Raw genomic sequence first — 20,438 nt, 5'->3', positions numbered from 1 at the left:
TCTTACTGATTGCCCATTGTTAGGCTGAACCTCTGCTCACCCCTGAACAAGCTGGCAAACCCCATCTGTCTTCCTTCCCGCCACCCGCCTGCACAGAAAAATACACCTCCCCACCTCATCTGCTTGGAGAAAACTCCAGGTTAACACGTCATCACTCCCAGTCTCTGAGTTTTTGGCAGCCTACCCTAGAGGGCCCACCTAGGGGCTCAGTTTTTGACCTTGTATGGACGCTACCCCAGCTCCTAGCAGATACATCAGCAGTCTTCACCTGGATGTGTGACTTCACCGACCTCCACCTGTGAGATCAGTGAACCCACCCAAGAGCTGCCAGCATAACCTCCAATCTGCAATCTTTCAGTCCGGGTCGGTGAGTGCTAAGATTATTGACACGTACCAGTTGCTTGGTTATTATACTTATTTCTTAAAATGAAGGCCACATAAATCATAGTTTCTAGAACATAGTAGGTAGCCCAGGGAGTTATCAAGTTAGGAAATTTCGTCCTTGCCGAGAATGGTGGTGCATGCATACCTCTAATCTTAGTGCTTGGGGTGCAGATGTTGGAGGATCAAGAGTTTGAGGCCAGCCTGACTATATGCAAGTTCCTGTGTCAAGAAAAAAAATGGGGTAGGATGGAAAGATAGCTCTTTCTGAGCACCCAGTTTCTATTCCCAGGATCCACGTGGTGGCTCCTGACTCTCTTACCTCCAGGTCCAGAGAACCTGACACCTCGTCTGGGCTCTTTGGGTACCAGGCATGCATGGGCACACAGACACAATACATACAGGCAAAACACTTATACATATAAAACGAAAGGAAAGAAATATTTTTTAAGAGAAAGACTTGAAAGAAACATAGTACTGTCCCTAAATGTAACAGAGTTTAAAAAGTACTATGTAAATTCTTGTCAGAAACTAACATCCTTATCATATTTAATGTGATTTGAGATAGATGTGTTTGACTGTTGCTATGACAGCACACTTGTCATGAACAAGGGAGGAAGGCTTTCTTTGTACTCAGAGTCCCAGAGGACCTAGTCCATCATGACATCAGTGCCACGGGGAAGCAGAACAATAAACGTCATGGCAAGCGATGGACTAGAGCACGGTGGGGCTGGGGCTCAGAGCCTGGACTAATAGACTGGAGCTAGGCCCACCTCCTCCAGTGTTCAGAATCCCTGTAGAGCTGCCAGCTGAGGCCAGGCCTTCCACAGTGAGCATTCCACACTCAGACTGGACAGGTACATACGTGTGCACAGATACATACGTGTGTGCTCCTGTCTGCAGCATCACTGCCAGCTATAGGCATTACATATGACAAACAGCAGAACCCTTCTCCTCAAAGAAATCACAAGATCAGGGACAGGGAGATGGCTCCTTTGGGAAAATGCTTGTCACCCAAGGGAAAGACCTAAATTCTTATCTCTAGCATAAATCCTTATCCTTAGCATCCGCACAGAAAAGCTGGGGTAGAGGTGCACACCTGTAATCCCATCACTGGGGAGGCAGAGGATCCTTGGGACTTTCTAGTCAGCCAATCTAGCCAAATTTATGAGCTCGGTGATCAGTGAAAGACTGTGTCTTAGTCTTGGAAAGCACAGTAGAGAGTGATAGCAATAGACTCTTCTATTTTATGGAAGGATATACCGGCCTGGTGTGGGTGCACGCTTTTAATCCCAGCACTAGGGAGGCAGAGGCAGGTGGATCTCCTGAGTTGGAGGCCAGCCTGGTCTACATAGTAAGCCCTAGGACAGCCTGTGTGTGTGTGTGTGTATGTGTGTGTGTGTGTGTGTGTGTGTGTGTGTGTGTGTGTGTTTAAATTTACACATTGAGACAGTTTAGCTCAGCAGAATAGCTCTGTTGGCTGTTCATGGAAAGTGAAGAATCCTGAATTTTTTAAAAAGCCTTTTATCTTGTTTTATGTATTTTAATAACAGTATCTGGAATGTCTGAAAACGGTTATATTTTCTTAGCTAGATCCAAATTAGTTGAAAAGATATGTTTTTGGCAAGGTGGGGCACACTTGTAATCCCAGTGGGAAAGTCAGGCAGCAAGTTTGTGAGGCCAGCCTCGGCTACATAGCAGCATCTTTTCTCAAACAAACAAAGCCAAAACAACACAGTAAAACACAGAAACACAAATTACAGTAGATCTTTAATGTTTTTAATCTGAAATTATTAGATTAGTTTGTGTTTCTGTCTGTGATTATTCTATGAGATGAAAGGACCACTGACAAAGGAGAGAGTGAAAACAACAGATTATTTATCCATCCGTAGGGCCTCTCTGTAGAATCTAGGATGATCCTGCCTCAGCCTTCCTGTGTTTGGATTGCAGGCCATGCTACCTTGCCAAGAATTTTGTCCTCTTAACATCATTCTTTTTGAAGGACATGAAAATGTAAGTTTACCGTTCTCCCTTTATTTCACAGGAATACCAGTGTATTCAGTAGCCTGGGGCCCTGATTCAGAAAAGGTTCTTTATACTGCAGGCAAACAGCTCATCATTAAACCTCTTCAACCAAATGCTAAAGTTTTACAGGTACGTCTCAGGCCTTTGTGAGTAGTTATCTGGCTCTTTGTCACTGCTAAGCTGGGTGGTACTTGCAGTTCCTGCCTTCTGGTTCGTCTCCTTCAGGCAGAGAGCTTTGAGTGTGCAGGCTCACCAGACTTTATTGTAGGTAAGGGGACTTCCTTCTGTTCGTTTCCCAGAAGGCTCACTTTCTCAGCTCACATTGCTGTAGTCACTCAAGCAGCTGTCTTGAGTTCGGAGTTGTCATGTGATTCAGCACAACTGAGCAGCCTTCAGTTTACAGTCAGTCTCCTGAGTGGGTTTGAGATGAAACAAAGCTAAATGAAACTCTGAAGAGTGCTGATTGTCTTAGTCATCCTTATCATCTGTTCATACACTTGTGTGTTCTCAAAGGGTTAGCATTGGTTTCTGTCTTTCAGAATGGTGGAGGAGTCACTATTAGACTTAGAACAATTACGTGCATATAACTTTATGAATAATATAGAGAACATTTGGCTTAGGGGCAGATGTTGTTGAGCTGACATTTGCTTGTGTGCTATTCAGAAAAGAGGAATAGTTATTAGGAGCTAAATCGTAAAGAGTAGATGGGGAGGTGATCCTAAAACTAGGGAGTAGAAAAAAATTGGTTATTCAAAACTATGCGAGAGAGGGGTAAACAGATGATGGCTGTTAAGGAAGGTTGGGCCATATAAGGCAGACTTTGAAACCAGTGTGGGGTTTGGTTATTGGGCTCTAGCACTGAAAGACAGAAGGACTTCTCTCACTTTTGATGATGACGGCATGTAGCCTGGCTTTTGTTTGTTTCGGTTACTTTTCTATGGCTGTGATGATCCACTATGAAAAGGTGACTTCTTGCCTGTATGAACCTGGGTCTAAAAATGAGGTAGACTAAGGTCTCATGCAATAGCCAACTTTATTCAGCGTGTCTGACGATTATACTCTGAGGGATGAGAAGAGTCACATGAGTAAAGTGCACAATCACAAGGACAAGCCACATGTGGCAAGAACGTGTTTTTCATAGAGGCACATGGATAACAGTAGCTGAAGTAAACTCACTCCTATCTGATACATGGATCATGAAAACACAGGAACAATTCTGTGTCCTGAAAAAAACAAAAACAAAAAAAAAAAAAAAAAAAAACTGAGGTCACAGGACTCTTGTCTTGTTTTCTTGGAGTTTTCTTACAAGCACTTAGAATTTTCACATGACTGTACTCTTGGACTTTGTTCCCATATTATAGGAAGGGTTTATTTGAGGCTTACACTTTCAGAGAGTTAGAGTCCATGTCTATCACGGTGGGGAACATGGCAATAGGCAGGCAGGCATGGCTCTGGAACAGTAGCTGGGAGCTCATGTCTTTATCTGCAAGTAGGAGGCAGAAAAAAAGACACCGGGAATGTTGCAAGTCTGTTGAAGCTTCAAAGCCTTACTTCAGTGACACCTCCTAATCCTTCCCAGAGAGTTCCACAAATTAGAACTCAAGTATTCAAACTTACGGGCCTTTGGGGGCCATTCTCAATCAAACTGCCACATTCCACTCACTGGTTCTCACAGGCCCATGGTCACATCATAATGCATAGTGCATTTAGTCCAGCTTTAGAAGTCACAGTGTTTCACAGCCTCGACACTGTTTGAAAGTTCAAAGTTCAAAAAGTCTCTCCTGAGACTTAGGCAATCTTAAAGTATGACTCCTTGTAAAATAAAAAGAAAATTATTTACTTCTAACATACAGTGACACAAAATATACTTTACTATTCCAAAAGTTATCAGAGGGCTTAGATGGCTCAGTCCTTCCAGCTTTGCTTGCTGCAAGACACTTGTCTCTCCTGGGCTGGTTCCAGCCCTTGTACACAGCCATCCTTGGCAAATGTCTCATGGCTCTGGCATCTTGAAAGTCTTGGAGTATCCAAGCAAACCAGGCCTTACTGTCACAGCTTCATGCAACAGCCTCTCAGGACCTCCATCCAGTCCCTGCCACATATCTGGTCTGAGCACCTCTCTTTAACATAGAAGAAGATTCTGTAACCCCTTCATCCACATCCTCCAAAGCCAGAACCTTGTGGACAATACTGCCAAGTTTGACTGCTCTCATTGAAACTACTCTGCTTTGGATGCACTGGGCCACTTCACTTGCTTACCTCTATGTGATGACAGAATGTCTGGATCTCTTTGCCTTCTGGTCTCCTACACAACACCTATTCACTAGGGTTGTGAGGATTGCTGTCTGGTGTGGAGTAAGTACTTGTTACAGAGTAGCTGCTACTGATGTTATGTTATTATGAACCTTCTTTCCCTTTTAATAAGCTTTGTCAAAAAAGAAAGGATATAGGGGAGTGGGGTGGGCTGGAGCAATGGCTCAGCCGTTAAGAACACTGACTGCCCTTCCAGATGACCCAGGTTCAATTTCTGCCACCCACATGGCTCACAATTGTTTGTAACTTCAGTTACAGGGAATCTGCCCTTCACCAGGCATATATGTGGTACCTAGATATACATGCAAGAAAACTTATACACATAAAATGCTAAAATAAAATAAAAGTTACATTTTAAAAAGATGTAAGGAATTTGGTGGTAGAGATTGACAGACTTCATCAGGTATAAGAGTGTTTTAAGAAGCATTAGTTTGGGGGCTGGAAAGATGACTCAGCTGTTAAGCAAACTTACTGATTTTGCAGAGGACCCTGATTTTGTTCCCAGCAAGTACACTGGAGCTAGCAACTAACTGTAACCCTAGTTCCTGTGGATTTGATGCCCTCCTTTGGCCTCTGTGGGTACTACACACATGTAATCCACATACATACGTGAAGGTACTTGAACACATAAATTAAATTTACAAAAAAGCATCAGTTTCATAAGTTGGATAGATGGAGAGTTCAAGCAATAAAGAGATCAAGGAAACTTTATGTTTTATATTTTTGTGTAGACCATGCATGTTATCTCTGTGTCTGCCTATCATTCATCTATCCATGCATCTATCTATAATCTTTGTCTGTCTACTAATTATTTATATCAATTATTAAAATTAATAATTTAATTTTATAAAGGATATAAGGTTTGCTTTATAAAGGCTACTCTCAGAAAGACATTCTCTCACCTGAGGCTCCCTCTTCTCAGATGACTCTAGCTTGTGTCAAGCTGACAAAAAACTAACCAATAAGTCTGCAATGAAATTAGACAGCAAACAGGAATGTGAAGTCTTTTCATTTATATATTTGGTTTATATTCATGTGAATTAAGATATCTGTGATTAGGTTTATATAAACAAAACATCAAAGTTTTGCACATCATCATAAAATATACTTTAGGGCTTCTCTGTACGCCAGAGCAGAAGGAAAAAGAAAAACAATGCCATTATCACAATTCACTGGCATGAAACGAGAGCTAGGGTATAATTAGAAATTCAATGCAGATTAGCCATTCCTTGTGGGGATGTGAACTTGTAGCAATTCTCCATGAGCATAAGCACATGCAAATATGGACTGTCACAAAGAGGAATGCTCTATCCATGAGGTCAGGATGCAGTTTAGAACTGTGACTGTTTCCTGTAAGATATTCTACACATGCAGAATCTGTACCATAGAGCAGGCAGACTTGTTCAGTGTAAACATACTGCATGCCTGCTGTGTGTCAGCATGCTGGTCTCCGATATTAAATAGAATAGAGCAGGGCTCGGGATACATTCCAAAGTCCATCAGCACGTGAGGCCCTGGGCTCGATCACAGCATCACACTCACAGAACAAGCTAGCAGTTTTGTGGGCAGGTCAGGAATTGCCCTCAGTTTATTTTATAAGAAAGAGGAAGAAATAGATGTTGTTTCCTGTCATCAGAAACTTATTTGAATGGATTTTAAATTTAAAACAACTCCTGCCAAGAGTGGGGATGCATGCTTTTAATACCAGCACTCAGGAGGCAGAGGGCAGAGAGGCAGAGGCAGAGGCAGGTGGGTCTCAGAGTTCACGGCCAGTCTGGCCTACAAAGTGAGTTCCAAGACAGCCAGAGCTACACAGAGAAATCTGTTTCAAGCAAACAAACAGGCAGCAAGCAAAACCAACAAACAAACTCATAAAGAAATGCCTATATGAGCGGCAATAGCAAATGGAAACATGGGTTGCATCTGGTAGCAATCTGCCTGTGCTTCTTATACTCTAGGTTCTCAGTTTCTGTGTGGCATGTATAGCCACATATATGGATTGACTTCCTGTGTGTCTCTGGGTTATTTATATTAAATAGGAAGACAAACATGCTCACCTAATAGGTTGCAAGTTTCTAGGTAACTTGTATATATTTAATAATCCAGTTGTGACCCAGACCCATAAAGGTAAAGAGAATAAAGTTTGGGAGGTGTGGAGAGACAGACAGACAGACAGACAGACAGAGACAGAATGCTAATGTAGTTTATGCGGTAGAGGTTGAAACATGCCTGTAGCTAATTTTATATGTGAGACACTAGGATCAATTTCTAGCCCTCTCTCTTGATCCTCTCACCGAAAGGGAAGAAAAAAACAGAGAAATTTCTAAGTAAGCATGAAGGCAGTACAAAGGAGACTTACTGTAGGTTGTGTAACATTTATTCCAGTTCATCATGTTAACACCAATCTTGAAACAGTTTAGCAGCAAGCAGTTCCCAACTAGAGTTCAGGCAACTGAGCAAATTTGTAGGACGTAAGCTATAAAGTGGATAGCATGCTGCTAGGTGCTTTCCTTGTGGCACATTGGAATGAATGAAGCAAATGAGCAATTGCATAGTGTCTGTGGAAGGAAGACAAGAATCCATGATAGGACGATGCGGAAAAAGGAAAGAAGTGCACCAGAAAGCGGTGTCAGGCCGAGCGTGACAGTAGTGTGCAGTTGCCCTCGCTACTTAGCAGGCGGTGGCGGGGTATCTCCTAAACCGGCCGTCAGTAGTTTAGGGCAAGCTGAGCAACACAGTCAGACTCTCAGCTCTTAAAAAAAAAAGAGGAAAAGGACCCAGGAAAAGTATTTTTTATAGAAAAAATTTACTTCTAAAGCTTTAAGTAATGTCTTTTACCCCTCCACAGTGGAAAGCCCATGATGGCATCATTTTAAAAGTCGACTGGAACTCAGTTAACGATCTTATCTTATCTGCTGGTGAAGACTGTAAGTATAAGGTATGTGTCTCAGCTGCCTTTCCTGCTGTGTGATACAGTACCCCGACAGAAGCAGCTTTGAGAGCAAGCATCTGTTGCCTTAAGATGTAGGTTGCAGTCCATCGTTGCAGGGCGGTCAGGGCAGGGCTGGAAGCAGCTAGTCACCGCAACAGGCGGGAGCAGGGGCTGAGTGCGCCCACGCCTTCACTCAGTGCTGAGTCTAGGGAGTCATGCTGCCCACTAGGGTGGGTCTTCCTGCTTCCTTTGCTGTAATCAAGACAGAGCCTCACAGACAAGTCCCCATGCCGACCTGCTAGAGCATCCCTCACTGAGACTCTTCCCACATACTGTGTCAAGCTGACAAATAAAACTGACCATCATAACATATGGTGTTTAGACTTATGGTCGGCTTAAAAGAATGGACTTTAGGGGAATTGTTTGGCTTACAATAATGTACAAAACTATCTTTTAGTCTTTTTGCCTATAATAATTGAACAAATGCGTTTTCTCACTTTAGGTGCTCTTTAAAGTTCCCATAATAAAAGTTTGATTTAATAAGCAGCAACATCTCATTTCAGCTTGTTTGTGTGTGTTCCATTTTAAATCAGTTCATTTCTTTATTTAAGTATGTTTAAATATTGGTCAACTTCAGAATAAAATAATTTGTGGATGCCAAGCTGCTTCTCCCTTTCTGCAGTACAGGGGCCGTGGCTATGCTAGACAAAGGCTACCCTGTTGAGCCCTGTCCCTACCGCCAGCTGTGACTTACTGTCATTGTAGTTGCAGGGACTTTAGTTAAAGTCAGTTATTAGAGAAAGTCAATAGAAATCTCATTTGGCAGAAAGGAATGATAGAAACTACTAACCCTCACCACATTTACAGTACTTAGAACGGGCATATTTAACGTCTAACCCAGGTTTCTGAAGTATGAGCCTTTCTAGGAATATTGCTTTGTTCTCCTTGATGGTAAAGTCTGGTTGCTGATTCTACACAGTTATGATTTCTTTGTCTTCACTTGATATCTTATTGGGGGACGGACCGTTTTGTAGTAATGCGTGATGATATAAACACTTACATTTTGATTTTGTAGGTGTGGGATAGTTATGGCCGCGTGCTGTATGCTTCCCAGTCTCATGAGCACCCAATCACCTCAGTGGCCTGGGCTCCAGATGGGGAGTTATTTGCTGTTGGATCGTTTCATACTTTACGCTTGTGTGATAAGACTGGGGTAAGTGTCCGTCACAGGCATGCTGTCTGCCGCATATGCCGACGTGCCACACACAGCGCCTGCTCAGCGAGCGCTTTGAAATGTCTCATTGATTCCTGATTTGTGAGATGAAGAAGCAGTTTGCCACTCAAGAGTGGACATATTCCTTATTATTTGTCCTTTTGGAAATATTTGTTTTGAGCATGAGTCTGAAGGATGGTAAAACAGTTTAACTATTCCAGTTTAACTATGCCCACAGAGCTTATTTTTGGTATCAATATGTTTCATATAAAATTTTAGTTGCATAATTTTGTAAGGAATTAACAGTAAATTGAAAAGTTAATTTTAGTGCCAGTCTTTGGAAAGCAGAGGCAGGCAGATCTCTGTGAGTTCAAGGCCTGCTAGTCTACATAGCAAGTTCTAGGCTAGCCAGGAACAATGAGGTTCTGTTTCAAAAATTAAGCAAGCAAACTATATTAGGGTTCTCTAGAGTCACAGAACTTACGGATAGTCTCTATATAGAAGGGAATTTGTTGGTGACTTACAGTCTGTGGTCCAAATCCCCAATAATGGTCGGTAGCAGCTGTGATTGGAAGTCCAAGGATCTAGCAGATGCTCAGTCCCACAAGGCAAGCAGGTGAAGAGAGAGAGCATCTTTCTTCCAATGTCCCTATGTAGGTCTCCAGCAGAAGGTGTGTCCCAGATGAAAGGTGTGTGCCACCACACCTGGATCTGAGACTTGAACTCAGAGATCTCCTTGCCTTAGTGTCATGGGATTCATAGCCACCATGCCTCAAGATCTCCATGCCAAGGTGCAGGTCAGAAACTTGTATCTCCAGCCTCACGATCAGGGTCACAGATGAGCCTTCCGGTTCTGGATTGTGGTTCATTCCTGGTATAGTGAGGTTGACAAGCAGGAAGAGCCACCACACCAACCAGTCTCTAAAAGTCCCCACAGATATGTATTCCTTTCTTAAGGATTCATGTGTAGGGACTGGGAGGTGGCCTGGTTGGTAAGCGCCTGCTGATAAGCATGAGGGCCGGTAAAAGCCAAGCATGCTGCACACTGATGCTTAGTACTGGTGGGTGGTGGAGACATGGGGGTTCCTCATGTCTCCGTAGCTGTTTGGTTTGTTGAATAGATAAGCTCCAGGTGCAGAGAAATCCTGTCTCCTGTCTCAAAACTTACAGTGGACTAGATAAAGATACTTAATGTCAACTTCTGTCTTCCAAATACATACACACATGTGCCTGTACACCTATATGCACATGCGCGCACGCGCGCGCGCGCACACACACACATACACACACACATACACACACACACAGAAAGGCATAGCCAGAGTGCACGAGAGAGCACTTGAGTATTTATGTTTGGATACAGGTACATACTATGTTTAGAGCAGAATTCTGTTCTGACAAATGCCAAGCTCAGAAACATTTCTCCATTGTTCTTGAAGAATGAGGCTTTTTTTGTTTTGTTTGTTTTTATTATTAAAGTGCTCTAAAACCAGAGAATTATATGGCTGAAAGAGTCTGAGTTGTTATGTTAGCTTTCTGTCACTATAAGAGAATGGATGAGGAAATCAGCTTGTAGAATAAAAGTTTATTTTGACTCTTGGAGGTTCCAATCCATGACAATTTGTTTCCATGCCTTTGGGCATGTGGGAAGCAAGATTAGGCTGATGTGTGTGCAGAGCAAATCAGGAAATAAGGGAGAAGAGCACAGGCCGGGTCTCATGGTCCCTTTTAAGGGACGTACTGAGTGCCAAGTACACACAGCCTTCCTCTACGTTGCCCTACCTTCCGTAGGTTTTCCTACCTCCTAAAGGCGCTATCCAGAAGACTGTCGAAGCCATTAACAGAGGTGTCTGGGGACACTGAAGGTATGATCTGTAGCAATGGGATGCTTTGGGACTGTTCTTAACCCTCATGGATAAGAGCAGTTAATTGTTATAATTAGCTTATAATGGTTCTATTGCTTCCCTTCTTTGAGGGCAAAGATTAGTTGGAACTTTAGAACTTTATAAAGGGCCTATAACTTTTTTTGTTACTTGTTTTCTTGTGCCTGTCACTTCCCCACAGTTGTTACAGTGTCTGTGCGTCATGAGCACCGTTCCTCAGCCCTCGTCCCCGTCAGGATGAGCGCCGTTCCTCAGCCCTCGTCCCAGTCAGGCTCTCCTGTTCTCTCACTCATCCTTTCCTCCCCTTCTCCAGTCCCTCCCTTCTGTCCTCTTTTGGAAAGACAGGGTGTTGCCGTGCAGCCCAGACTGAGTGCTGTCTCTCCTGCCTCCCGAGCCTGGGATTCTTCTGCTTAGTGAATTGTACTCGTTCTGTGAGGTCTGTCTCTCATCTGACGTTCATTTGTATCGTCATGGTATTAAAATCTGGTTTTTACTTCTTGCTTTGCTTCGAAGCTATAACATTAGGATGTTAGATCACCTAATTGCTTAAAACCCTTTTTATTTGTTTCTTCTGTTTTACTTTGTTTTCAGATGTACGATCTTTACCTCGGGTAGATATCAGTGGTTGTATCTACAGAACATATGCGCTCATTTTGTAATAGATTATATATAATATATTACAATTATATAATACGTAATAACACATACACTCATTTTGTAATAGATTATATATAATATAATTATATAATATATAACATATTCACTCATTTTGTAATAGGTTATATATAATATATTACAATTATATAATATATAATAACACATACACTCATTTTGTGATAGATTATATATAATATATTACAATTATATAATATATAACATATACACTCATTTTGTAATGGATTATATATAATATATTACACAGATACTTATTTTGTAATAGATTATACTTTTTTAGTTTCCTTTTTCTTTCTTTTTTTTTTTTTTTTTGGCCTTTGTTTTTTTCTTGAACTTCATATAGTCTGTGAGTTGTTTCTGAGGTGTTCAGAGCTTTCTAGTATCCAATTATCAGTGACTGCATATTATGTCTGTTCTTTTGTGACTGGGTTACCTCACTCAGGATGATATTCTTTAGATGCATCCATTTTCTTAAGAATTTCATAAGGTCATTGTTTCTGATAGCTGAGTAGTACTCCATTGTGTAGATATACCACAATTTTTGTATCCATTCATCTTCTGAAGGACATCTGGGTTCTTTACAGCTTCTGGCTATTATAAATAGAGCCGCTATGAACATTGTGGTGCATATATCTTTGTTGTGTATTAAAGTGTCTCTGGGGTATATGCCCAGAAGTGGAATAGCTGGGTCTTCAGGTAGTACTATGTCCAATTTTCTGAGGAATCGCCAGACTGATTCCAGAGTGGTTGTATCAGTTTACAACCCCACCAACAGTGGAGAAGTGTTTCTCTTTCTCTGAATCCTCGCCAGCATCTGCTGTCATCTCTGAATTTTTGATCTTAGCCATTCTGACTGGTGTGAGGTGGAATCTCAGGGTTGTTTTGGTTTGCATTTCCCTGATGGCTAAGGATGTCGAGCACTTCCTCAGATGCTTCTCAGCCATTCGATATTCTTCAATTGAGAACGTTTTGTTTAGCTCTGTACCCCATTTTTTAATAGGGTTATTTGATTCTCTGGTGTCTAGCTTTTTGAGTTCTTTGTATACCTTAGATATTAGGCCTCTATCTGATGTGGAGTTGGTAAATATCTTTTCCTATTCTGTTGGCTGCCATTTTGTTTTTTTGACAGTGTCCTTAGCCTTACAGAAACTTTGCAGTCTCATTAAGTCCCATTTGTCGATATTTGACCTTAGAGCACAAGCCATTGGTGTTCTTTCTGTTCAGGAAATTTTCTCCTGTGCCAATGTGTTCTAAGGTTTTTCCTACTTTCTCATCTAATAGTTTCAGTGTATCTGGTTTAATGTGAAGATCTTTGATCCACTTACACTTGAGCTTTGTACAAGGAGATAAGAAAGGGTCTATTTTCATTCTTCTGCATACTGAGTGCCAGTTGGACCAACACCATTTGTTGAATAGGCTGTCCTTTTTCCATTGAATGTTTGCAGCTCCTTTGTCAAAAATCAGGTGACCATACACGTGAGGGCTCATTTCTGGATCTTCTATTCTATTCCATTGATCCACGTGCCTATTTCTGTACCAGTACCATGCAGTTTTTAGCACAATTGCCTTGTAATATAGCTTGAGGTCAGGGATAGTGATTCCCGCAGACACTGTTACACTCCAGTTTCCCCAGCTTCTGACTGTTAACATCTTTTTGTCTCCTATTCCACAATGGTCCTGAGCCTTTGGGGAAAGGAGTGTTACTTAGATGCTCCATCCGAGGCTGAGCACACCACAAACACTTTTCGCACATTAACCCGTTGTGAGTTTCAGCATTAACTGTCGAAGAAACTTCTCACATAAGGTCTCAGAGCTACGCAGAATAAGTCACGGGTCTAAAGATATGAATGTCGGGGGTAGTTTGATGTCTGTTTAGCAAAATAGTAGTAGCTATTTTATAGCGTCCTGCTAGGGCCTGTGAGTCCAGAACTGTGGGCTCTTTGGGGCCCTATTTGTAATGTGCTGAAGTGAAATCTTCCTCTAGAAAGTTACCTCTTAGGCTTAGACTCTTGTTCTGGCATGTGTGTGTGTGTGTGGTGGGTGTGTGTATGTGTGTGTGTTGCTTAATAGTGCTTCTGGGTTTAATACCCAGTTGTCAAGAATCCCCTTTCCCAGTTCCCACCTCCTCATAATCTGGAGCCACTGCTTTGTGTCTCTTAGTGCAAACTATGGGCAGGTTACAGGGCCCAGGGCAGTTCTCACAGTGCTGACTGGGGAGTACTTGCTGCACGATCCCTCTCCCCTTGCAAAAGAACCATCTTCTTACCCTAGATGGCACTGTAAACAGGCCAAGGAAAGGACTCCACCCAGGTCTTCCTTGATAAACCACTGGAGTTACGTACAGGAGTGTGCTACGGGTGGCCCTCTACTAGCCTGTCCTTTGGTCAAAGTGGTCTTTGGTCCATGCATTTTCCCCTCCCTACCCTTGTCCTTGTCCCTGTTTAGGGAATAAACTGTGGGCAGGTTTGTGCCAGTTTTTGTGGTACTGGGACTTTGTGAATGCTTGACAAGTACTCTGCTAAATCAACTACATCCCCTGCCTCTGCAGGGCAGTTTATATATTCCTCGGCCCAGTAACTCTGCCTATGGGAATTGACTTGGATGAGATAGTGTGTAAATATGCAAGGTTACAATGATTTCTGTGTATTTCAGGTCTTAGATTATTATTCTAGCAAAATGAGGAGGCTGATCGGTAGTTGTTCTATTTTCCTAGATGCATTGCCCAAAGCTCTTTAAGAATGTGAGAAAAAGATTGTGCATAATTAATCGAAAAGATACCCATGATAAGCCAGCCTACCTCCTAACTTCCTTCCTTCCTTCCTTCCCTCCTTCCTTCCTTCCTTCCTTCCCTCCTTCCTTCCTTCCTTCCTTCCCTCCTTCCTTCCTTCCTTCCTCCCTCCCTTCCTCCCTTCCTTCCTTCTTTCCTTCCTCAAATGACTACAGGCAGCCAAGTGAGGTGAGGGGTGGCCGATGAATCGGGGAGTAGACTAATCCCAAACAAACTTGGGAAAGAGGAGCGAGGAAGACAGATAAAGAACAAGGGCTTTAGGGAGCTTTCATGTTGACTGAGGAATTCATTGTCTACCATACAAGCCACCGTCAGACACACGAGAAGACCAGGGAAGACATGCAGCATCTGTTGCTGGTGGCTTGTGTGTGATTCACACCCTGGGGAAGTCAAATCAGAATTTCTGATGGTGTAGCTTTACGATAGAGGAGTGCCCTAGGCACAGCTGATGGCCAGAGGTTAGAAGGCAGCATTTTTCTTTCTGTTTGGCTGGCTGTTGAATAACACAGTAAAGACTTCAGTTACCACACAGGAGAGGAATCGTCTATGGGCTAACAGTCTGGAAAAGTTTCTAAATGGGCAGATGACTGCTGTTCCCATTAGGCAACTACACAGACTGAGACAGGAGTCTGGTTCTCAGAGCCACTCACATGGTGGTATTTAAAATACCCAGGTTTAAAAAGAAAAGAAAAATTGAGTTTTCAACAGAAAAGACGTGAGGCACACTGAAGAGCAGCACAGAGTGCCCATTCTTAGGGGAGAAAAGGTGACCAGACCAACTCCAGGATAGCCAGCACTCAACCTGGAGACAAAGACCATGTGCTCAAAATAGTTAAAGAAATGTCAATACAGTGAGATAGGGTCCATTGTGTAGCTCCTGTTGACCAGGCTGGCCTCAAACTCAGAGAGATCTGCCTACCTCTGTGCTCCATGTGCTTGGATTAAAGCTACACACCACAATACACAACCAAAAAAATTATTTTAAAAGAACTCCAAAATACTATCTTTTCAGTAATAAGTTCTCTGCATCTAAAATTGCCAGAACAATGCAGTTTTTACTGCCCGGAGAGTGTAATAGTTAGCACTTGGGTAGCAGCACTAGCCACTGTATGTTTTCTCAAGGAAACTTTGACACTCGGAGCAGCTGTTATGCATTCAAGAAAGTATAAAATGGTCACTGGGATGGCTGAGCTGGTAGTGGGCCTTGTTGCTCATCCTGACGACCTGGAGCTGATCCCTGAGACCCACATGGCCGAGGGACAGAACCAACTAAACTGTCCTCTCACCGCCACATGTGCACACCAAATAAACAAACAAATAAACAAAGGTAAGCTGAAAAAGAGATAGCGTTATTTTTAACTGTGTATCTGTGTGTATGTATGCCTCGTGTGGGGCTGCAGAGACCAGAGTCCTGGGGCCCCTGGAGCACAACAGTCACGGCAGCTGTGAATCCAAGTGTTCTTAACCAATGAGGCATTCCTTTGGTCTGACATAGCATTGTTTTAAGGTAAATGATCAAGACATGCAAAAATAAATATGCCAGGAAAATGAACATTACTGGATGATCTGTAAAATAAATCATGGTAGAAGTACATTGCTTATGGAATAAGATTTAGATTTATGGCTCCGTATTTTTCTAGGTTCTATAGTGAAACTTTTTTATCTTTGGTATCTGAAAATGTGATTCCAATTAGCAGGAATTTTAAGGAAACATTCAGAATGTATTAACTAGTTATACTAGTTATTAGACAAAATAGGATTTAAGGTGAAAAATCTCAAGATGCAAGGTGCTTTTGGCTAAAATAACTAGCAATGTAGCTTCTGTGTTTCAGTAGGGGGTGCTGTTGGCTGCACAGAAGATAACTTTTCAATTCTTATTTTCTCTGAACATAAAGTCTTTCTTGTATTCATTCACCCATCCATTCAATCAAAATACACTTAATAACTCATTACCTGCAGGACTTTCTTACAGCCTTGTGTATCTTTTCTTTGTTAATGATACATATAAAGTGCAGTTTGTCTCATGTTTAGAGGCACTATCTGAGACTATTCCTAAGCACCAGTCTTTTATAGAGTGTAAGAACTGCTCCCGTCTCCTTATTTTAAATCAAACTTATGTGTATGTCATTTTATGAGTTGAAATTTTTAAACTAGGCCAAACAAAGATTGTGCTTTTGAGGATCCTTGCGGTACAATATATGGATGTGTATAGGAATTGTGTAGAAAAGATGCAGTTGTTGAGACTGAAGTCATTGTCTTACATTTAAATACGTATTTCTCTGTTGGGAAATGACTTGCATTAACAACTTCAGAGAATGCAAGAAAATACATCTTGTCTTTTTCTTCCAGACCATCACATTTTTTATTCTGTGTGCGGTGTTTTGCTTACATGTATGTCTGTGCTCCACATGCATTCATGGTACCTTTGGAGACTACATGGGCACAATGGACCTTGTGGAATTGGATTTATGGAGGATTGTGGGCTGTCGTGTGTGTGCTGGGACTCACACTTGGGTGTTCTGGAGAAGCAGCCAGTGCTTTGAATCACGGAACCTCCCTAGCCCCACAGACAACACTATAGAGGCACTCTCAGCTACTTTCAAAGTATGGTGCTGTTCAGTGTGGCTGCTTATTTTAATGAAAAATTAGAGTACTTATTTTTTGCTTAATGTGAAAACAGCTTTGGTGTATTTTTAGAGTTCTGGGGTCAACACTCCTTCTGTGTGTTACAGAGTGAAGGCTCCTTCTGGCCTTTATACTCCCCATGGAAAAATAAGGGCTCAGGGCTAAATGATCATCTTTTCCTTAACTCCAGCATCCCGTGCATCTTGTCCCCGTCGCTGGACTTGACACTTACTTCGTCTGAGTGCTCCGTGCTTCTTTTACTGTCTTCCTACGAGAAGTAAAAGTGCTCAGCGCATACCAAATGTGGAGACTCTGTGCTGGAGCAGTGACTGACCTGTGACTTAGACATTTACAGTTTGTCAAGGCTGTATGCAAGTAGACGCCATTAAACAAAGAGAGAGAAAGATACAGAGGAATTTTTTAGAGGCCCAGGGACAAACTTAGATAGGACTTAGGAACCAAGAAGTAGATTGCTAAGAAAACTAAAAACGTTACCTTTGTGTCTTTTGGTTTTGCTTCTGTGTGCATATCCAGGGTCTTTGTTTTTTTAATCTGTTTTTTCTAGCTAAGTGACTTGTGCACCCTTCCCCCAATGTATATGCTAGACAGGGACTTGAAGTGAACACCCCTTATATTGAAGAGTGCAGACTACATCAGAAATCCATGTCCCAGTTTTGCATGTTGGAACCAGGGGAGAGATGGGTAGCCTTGTCTAGGTTAGGAGTACAAGCCTGGCCTAACCATATATGTTTTCGGCATGCTGGGAGAGGTGATAGGAACTCAAGTAGCCACACAAGCTGTTGGTGAGGGCGAAGTCTTAGTAATGGAGAAGGAGGCCCAGGCAGCCATTTTTATCTCAGAGCACTTCAGATTTACCAGAAGTGTTTAGTTTGACCCTCTAAGAAATTTCCTATTTAAGTTAGTGAATTGCTGACGTTATAGTGAAAGACAAAGAGGAATTTATACTTATATTTTTATCTTTGGTGTAGAACCAACTTTGTTAGAAACCAGAAATATAAACCACAAAGCAAAAGGATTTTTTTCTGCTGTCTAGGAATGAGAAGCTCAAAATGTTAAGTCAAAATTAGATTTCTGTTACGGAATTTAGTTTCATTATTTTTAAAACCAACACTTAGACCTGGAACTGCTCACAGCCGTCTGCAGCTCTGGTCCCAGGATCTGATGCCCTCTTCTGGCTGCCAGGACACTTAGTGCACTGAGCATGCAAAACACCCACGCACAGATGGCATATTTCTAAACAAACAAACAAAATTAAAACAGCATGTAGAGGGTGTTTTAGAAGTGTTCAGTTTTAGTGAATTACTTTATAGACAAATTATATTGTTTTATTTCCAAAGAGTTTTATTAGTAAAGCATTTTGATTAGTTCATTGGTGACACAGTCAGTAATTTTGGAAGCATTTCTTGAGGTGGCTAATTTCTTTTATGTGTTTATTTTAGACTTGAGTCTTGACACGCAGCCTACACAGGCCTTGAATGAGAGATTCTGTATGTACTGTCAGAGTAGACTGAAGGGAAGATACCGAATATCTGGGTGTGTTGTTCCTGGAACTTGTTAAAAATTATTCTAGTTAAACATGTCGTTCAGCTTTGGAGAGAAGGACGGCTCGCAGCCATCAGCTTGTTATCTTACGTGCATTCAGTCAGTAGCGCTCATGCCTGGTCCAAGCCATCAGCTTCCCTTCAAGAGCAGTGGGAGTCTGAACATGAAGTTGTAGCTTGAACAAAGGTTGCTGCAGGCTTCAGCCTAGTCTAGGTTGAATTGTAAGACTTGTCTTAAAACTGTAACATTATTTTCACTAGTACTTTATAACAGTGATTTTGCTACTGTTATGAATTCTTGTGTAGAGATTGACCCCAACCTCAGAGGGTTGCAACCCACAGGTTGAGAACCACTACTTTAAGGCATCAATACCTTCCTTAATGAAATTAGTGTGTTCCAGGAGAGACACATATTTTTGCCATTGGCTTCATTGCAAAACATTTAAATTCCAAGAAATAAAGCTATAAATGACCACAAAATACATTTCTTCAAAAATCAACATGGTATTTTAATATGTAATATGTCCCCAGTTTAAAAGTTCTCACTTTTGGGGGGCAATAAACCAATTTTTCACCCTCTTTTCTTTCCATCTAGTGGTCATATGCTCTAGAAAAACCCAACACTGGCAGCATATTTAATATGGCGTGGTCGATTGACGGCACTCAGATTGCGGGAGCCTGTGGCAATGGGCATGTTGTCTTTGCACACGTGGTGGAGCAGCGCTGGGAATGGAAAAACTTCCAAGTAACGCTGACGAAGAGAAGGACCATGCAGGTAAGACTGTTCCAGAGTCTAGCACTGTATGGAGCAGGGCGTTAGCCTTCTCGGTTACTCTCACCTATTTACAGACATCCAGTCACCGCTGAAAATACCGTGGCTTAGTCATGACATAAGACTCTACAAAGCATCTGAATGTATGTAGTTACCATGCCTACTCTAGCACATGCTAGTTCTTGTCATACAGATCATTCACTCTATTGGTTAAAGTCACACCAAGATATTTTATATTGTTTGTGATGCTGAGAGAGCATTTGACAAAAATTCAACACCCCTCATGTTAAAAGTCTTGGAAAGAACAGGAATCCAAGGCCCATACCTAAACATAATAAAAGCAATATACAGCAAACCTGTAGCCAACATCAAACTTAACGGTGGGAAACTTGAAGCAATCCCACTAAAATCAGGGACTAGACAAGGCTGCCCACTGTCCCCCTACTTATTCAATATAGTACTGGAAGTCCTGGCCAGAGCAATTAGACAACAAAAGAGGTCAAAGGGATACAAATTGGAAAGGAAGAAGTCAAAATATCACTATTTACAGATGACATGATAGTATACCTAAGTGACCAAAAATTTTACCAGAGAACTCTTAGAGCTGATAAACAACTTCAGCACACTGGCTGGATATAAAATTAACTCAAACAAATCAGTAGCTTTCTTCTCCTCAAAGGATAAACAGGGAGAGAAAGAAATTAGGGAAATGACACCCTTCACAATAGTCAAAATATATATTTGTTTAACTTGGAACAAAAACATGACACTGTCTCCAGGATGAAGAATCGAATTTAGAGTTCTAATCTACTGATCTGGGACAAAACCAATTTATTCATAAGTACAGTATTATCAAAACAACCCTAGTGAACTCTCCCAGAACATAGTTATGCTTCTAAATAGAGTTTGAGTTTGGAAATCAGAAAGACTCTGTCTTAGTTATGGTTTTATTGCTGTGAACAGATACCATGACCAAGGGAAGTCTTATAAATAATAACATTTAATTGAGGATTTCTTACGGGTTCAGAGGTTCAGTCCATACCATTAAGATGAGAACATGGCAGCATCTAGGCAGTCATGGTGCAAGAGGAGCTGAGAGTTCTACACCTTTATCCAAAGGAAGCCAGGGACAGACTGAGCATCCTCAGGCAGCTAGTAGGAGTGTCTCCAATCCAACCTGCAGAGTGACACACTTCCTCCAACAAGGCCACACCTTTTAATAGTGCCACTCTCTGGGCCAAGCATATGCAAACCATCACAACTCATCTC

General features: G+C 41.8%; 1 protein-coding gene across 1 annotated transcript in view; it reads left to right on the top strand.

The window, feature by feature from the left end:
• IFT80 (intraflagellar transport 80) overlaps window positions 1–20,438 on the top strand; it is a 78,698-nt gene that overhangs the window by 13,366 nt on the left and 44,894 nt on the right. Inside the window, exons 4-7 of the mRNA XM_080915873.1 lie at window positions 2,426–2,535; window positions 7,568–7,657; window positions 8,727–8,864; window positions 18,993–19,172. Of these exons, the coding sequence (XP_080771999.1) occupies window positions 2,426–2,535; window positions 7,568–7,657; window positions 8,727–8,864; window positions 18,993–19,172 (518 nt within the window). The remainder of the gene's footprint in view (window positions 1–2,425; window positions 2,536–7,567; window positions 7,658–8,726; window positions 8,865–18,992; window positions 19,173–20,438) is intronic.

This window comes from Micromys minutus, assembly GCF_963924665.1.
Source record: "Micromys minutus genome assembly, chromosome: 4".
Taxonomy (NCBI): Eukaryota; Metazoa; Chordata; class Mammalia; order Rodentia; family Muridae; genus Micromys; species Micromys minutus.
Note: the sequence above shows the minus strand (reverse complement) of the source record. Positions and strands in the feature narration are given on the sequence as shown.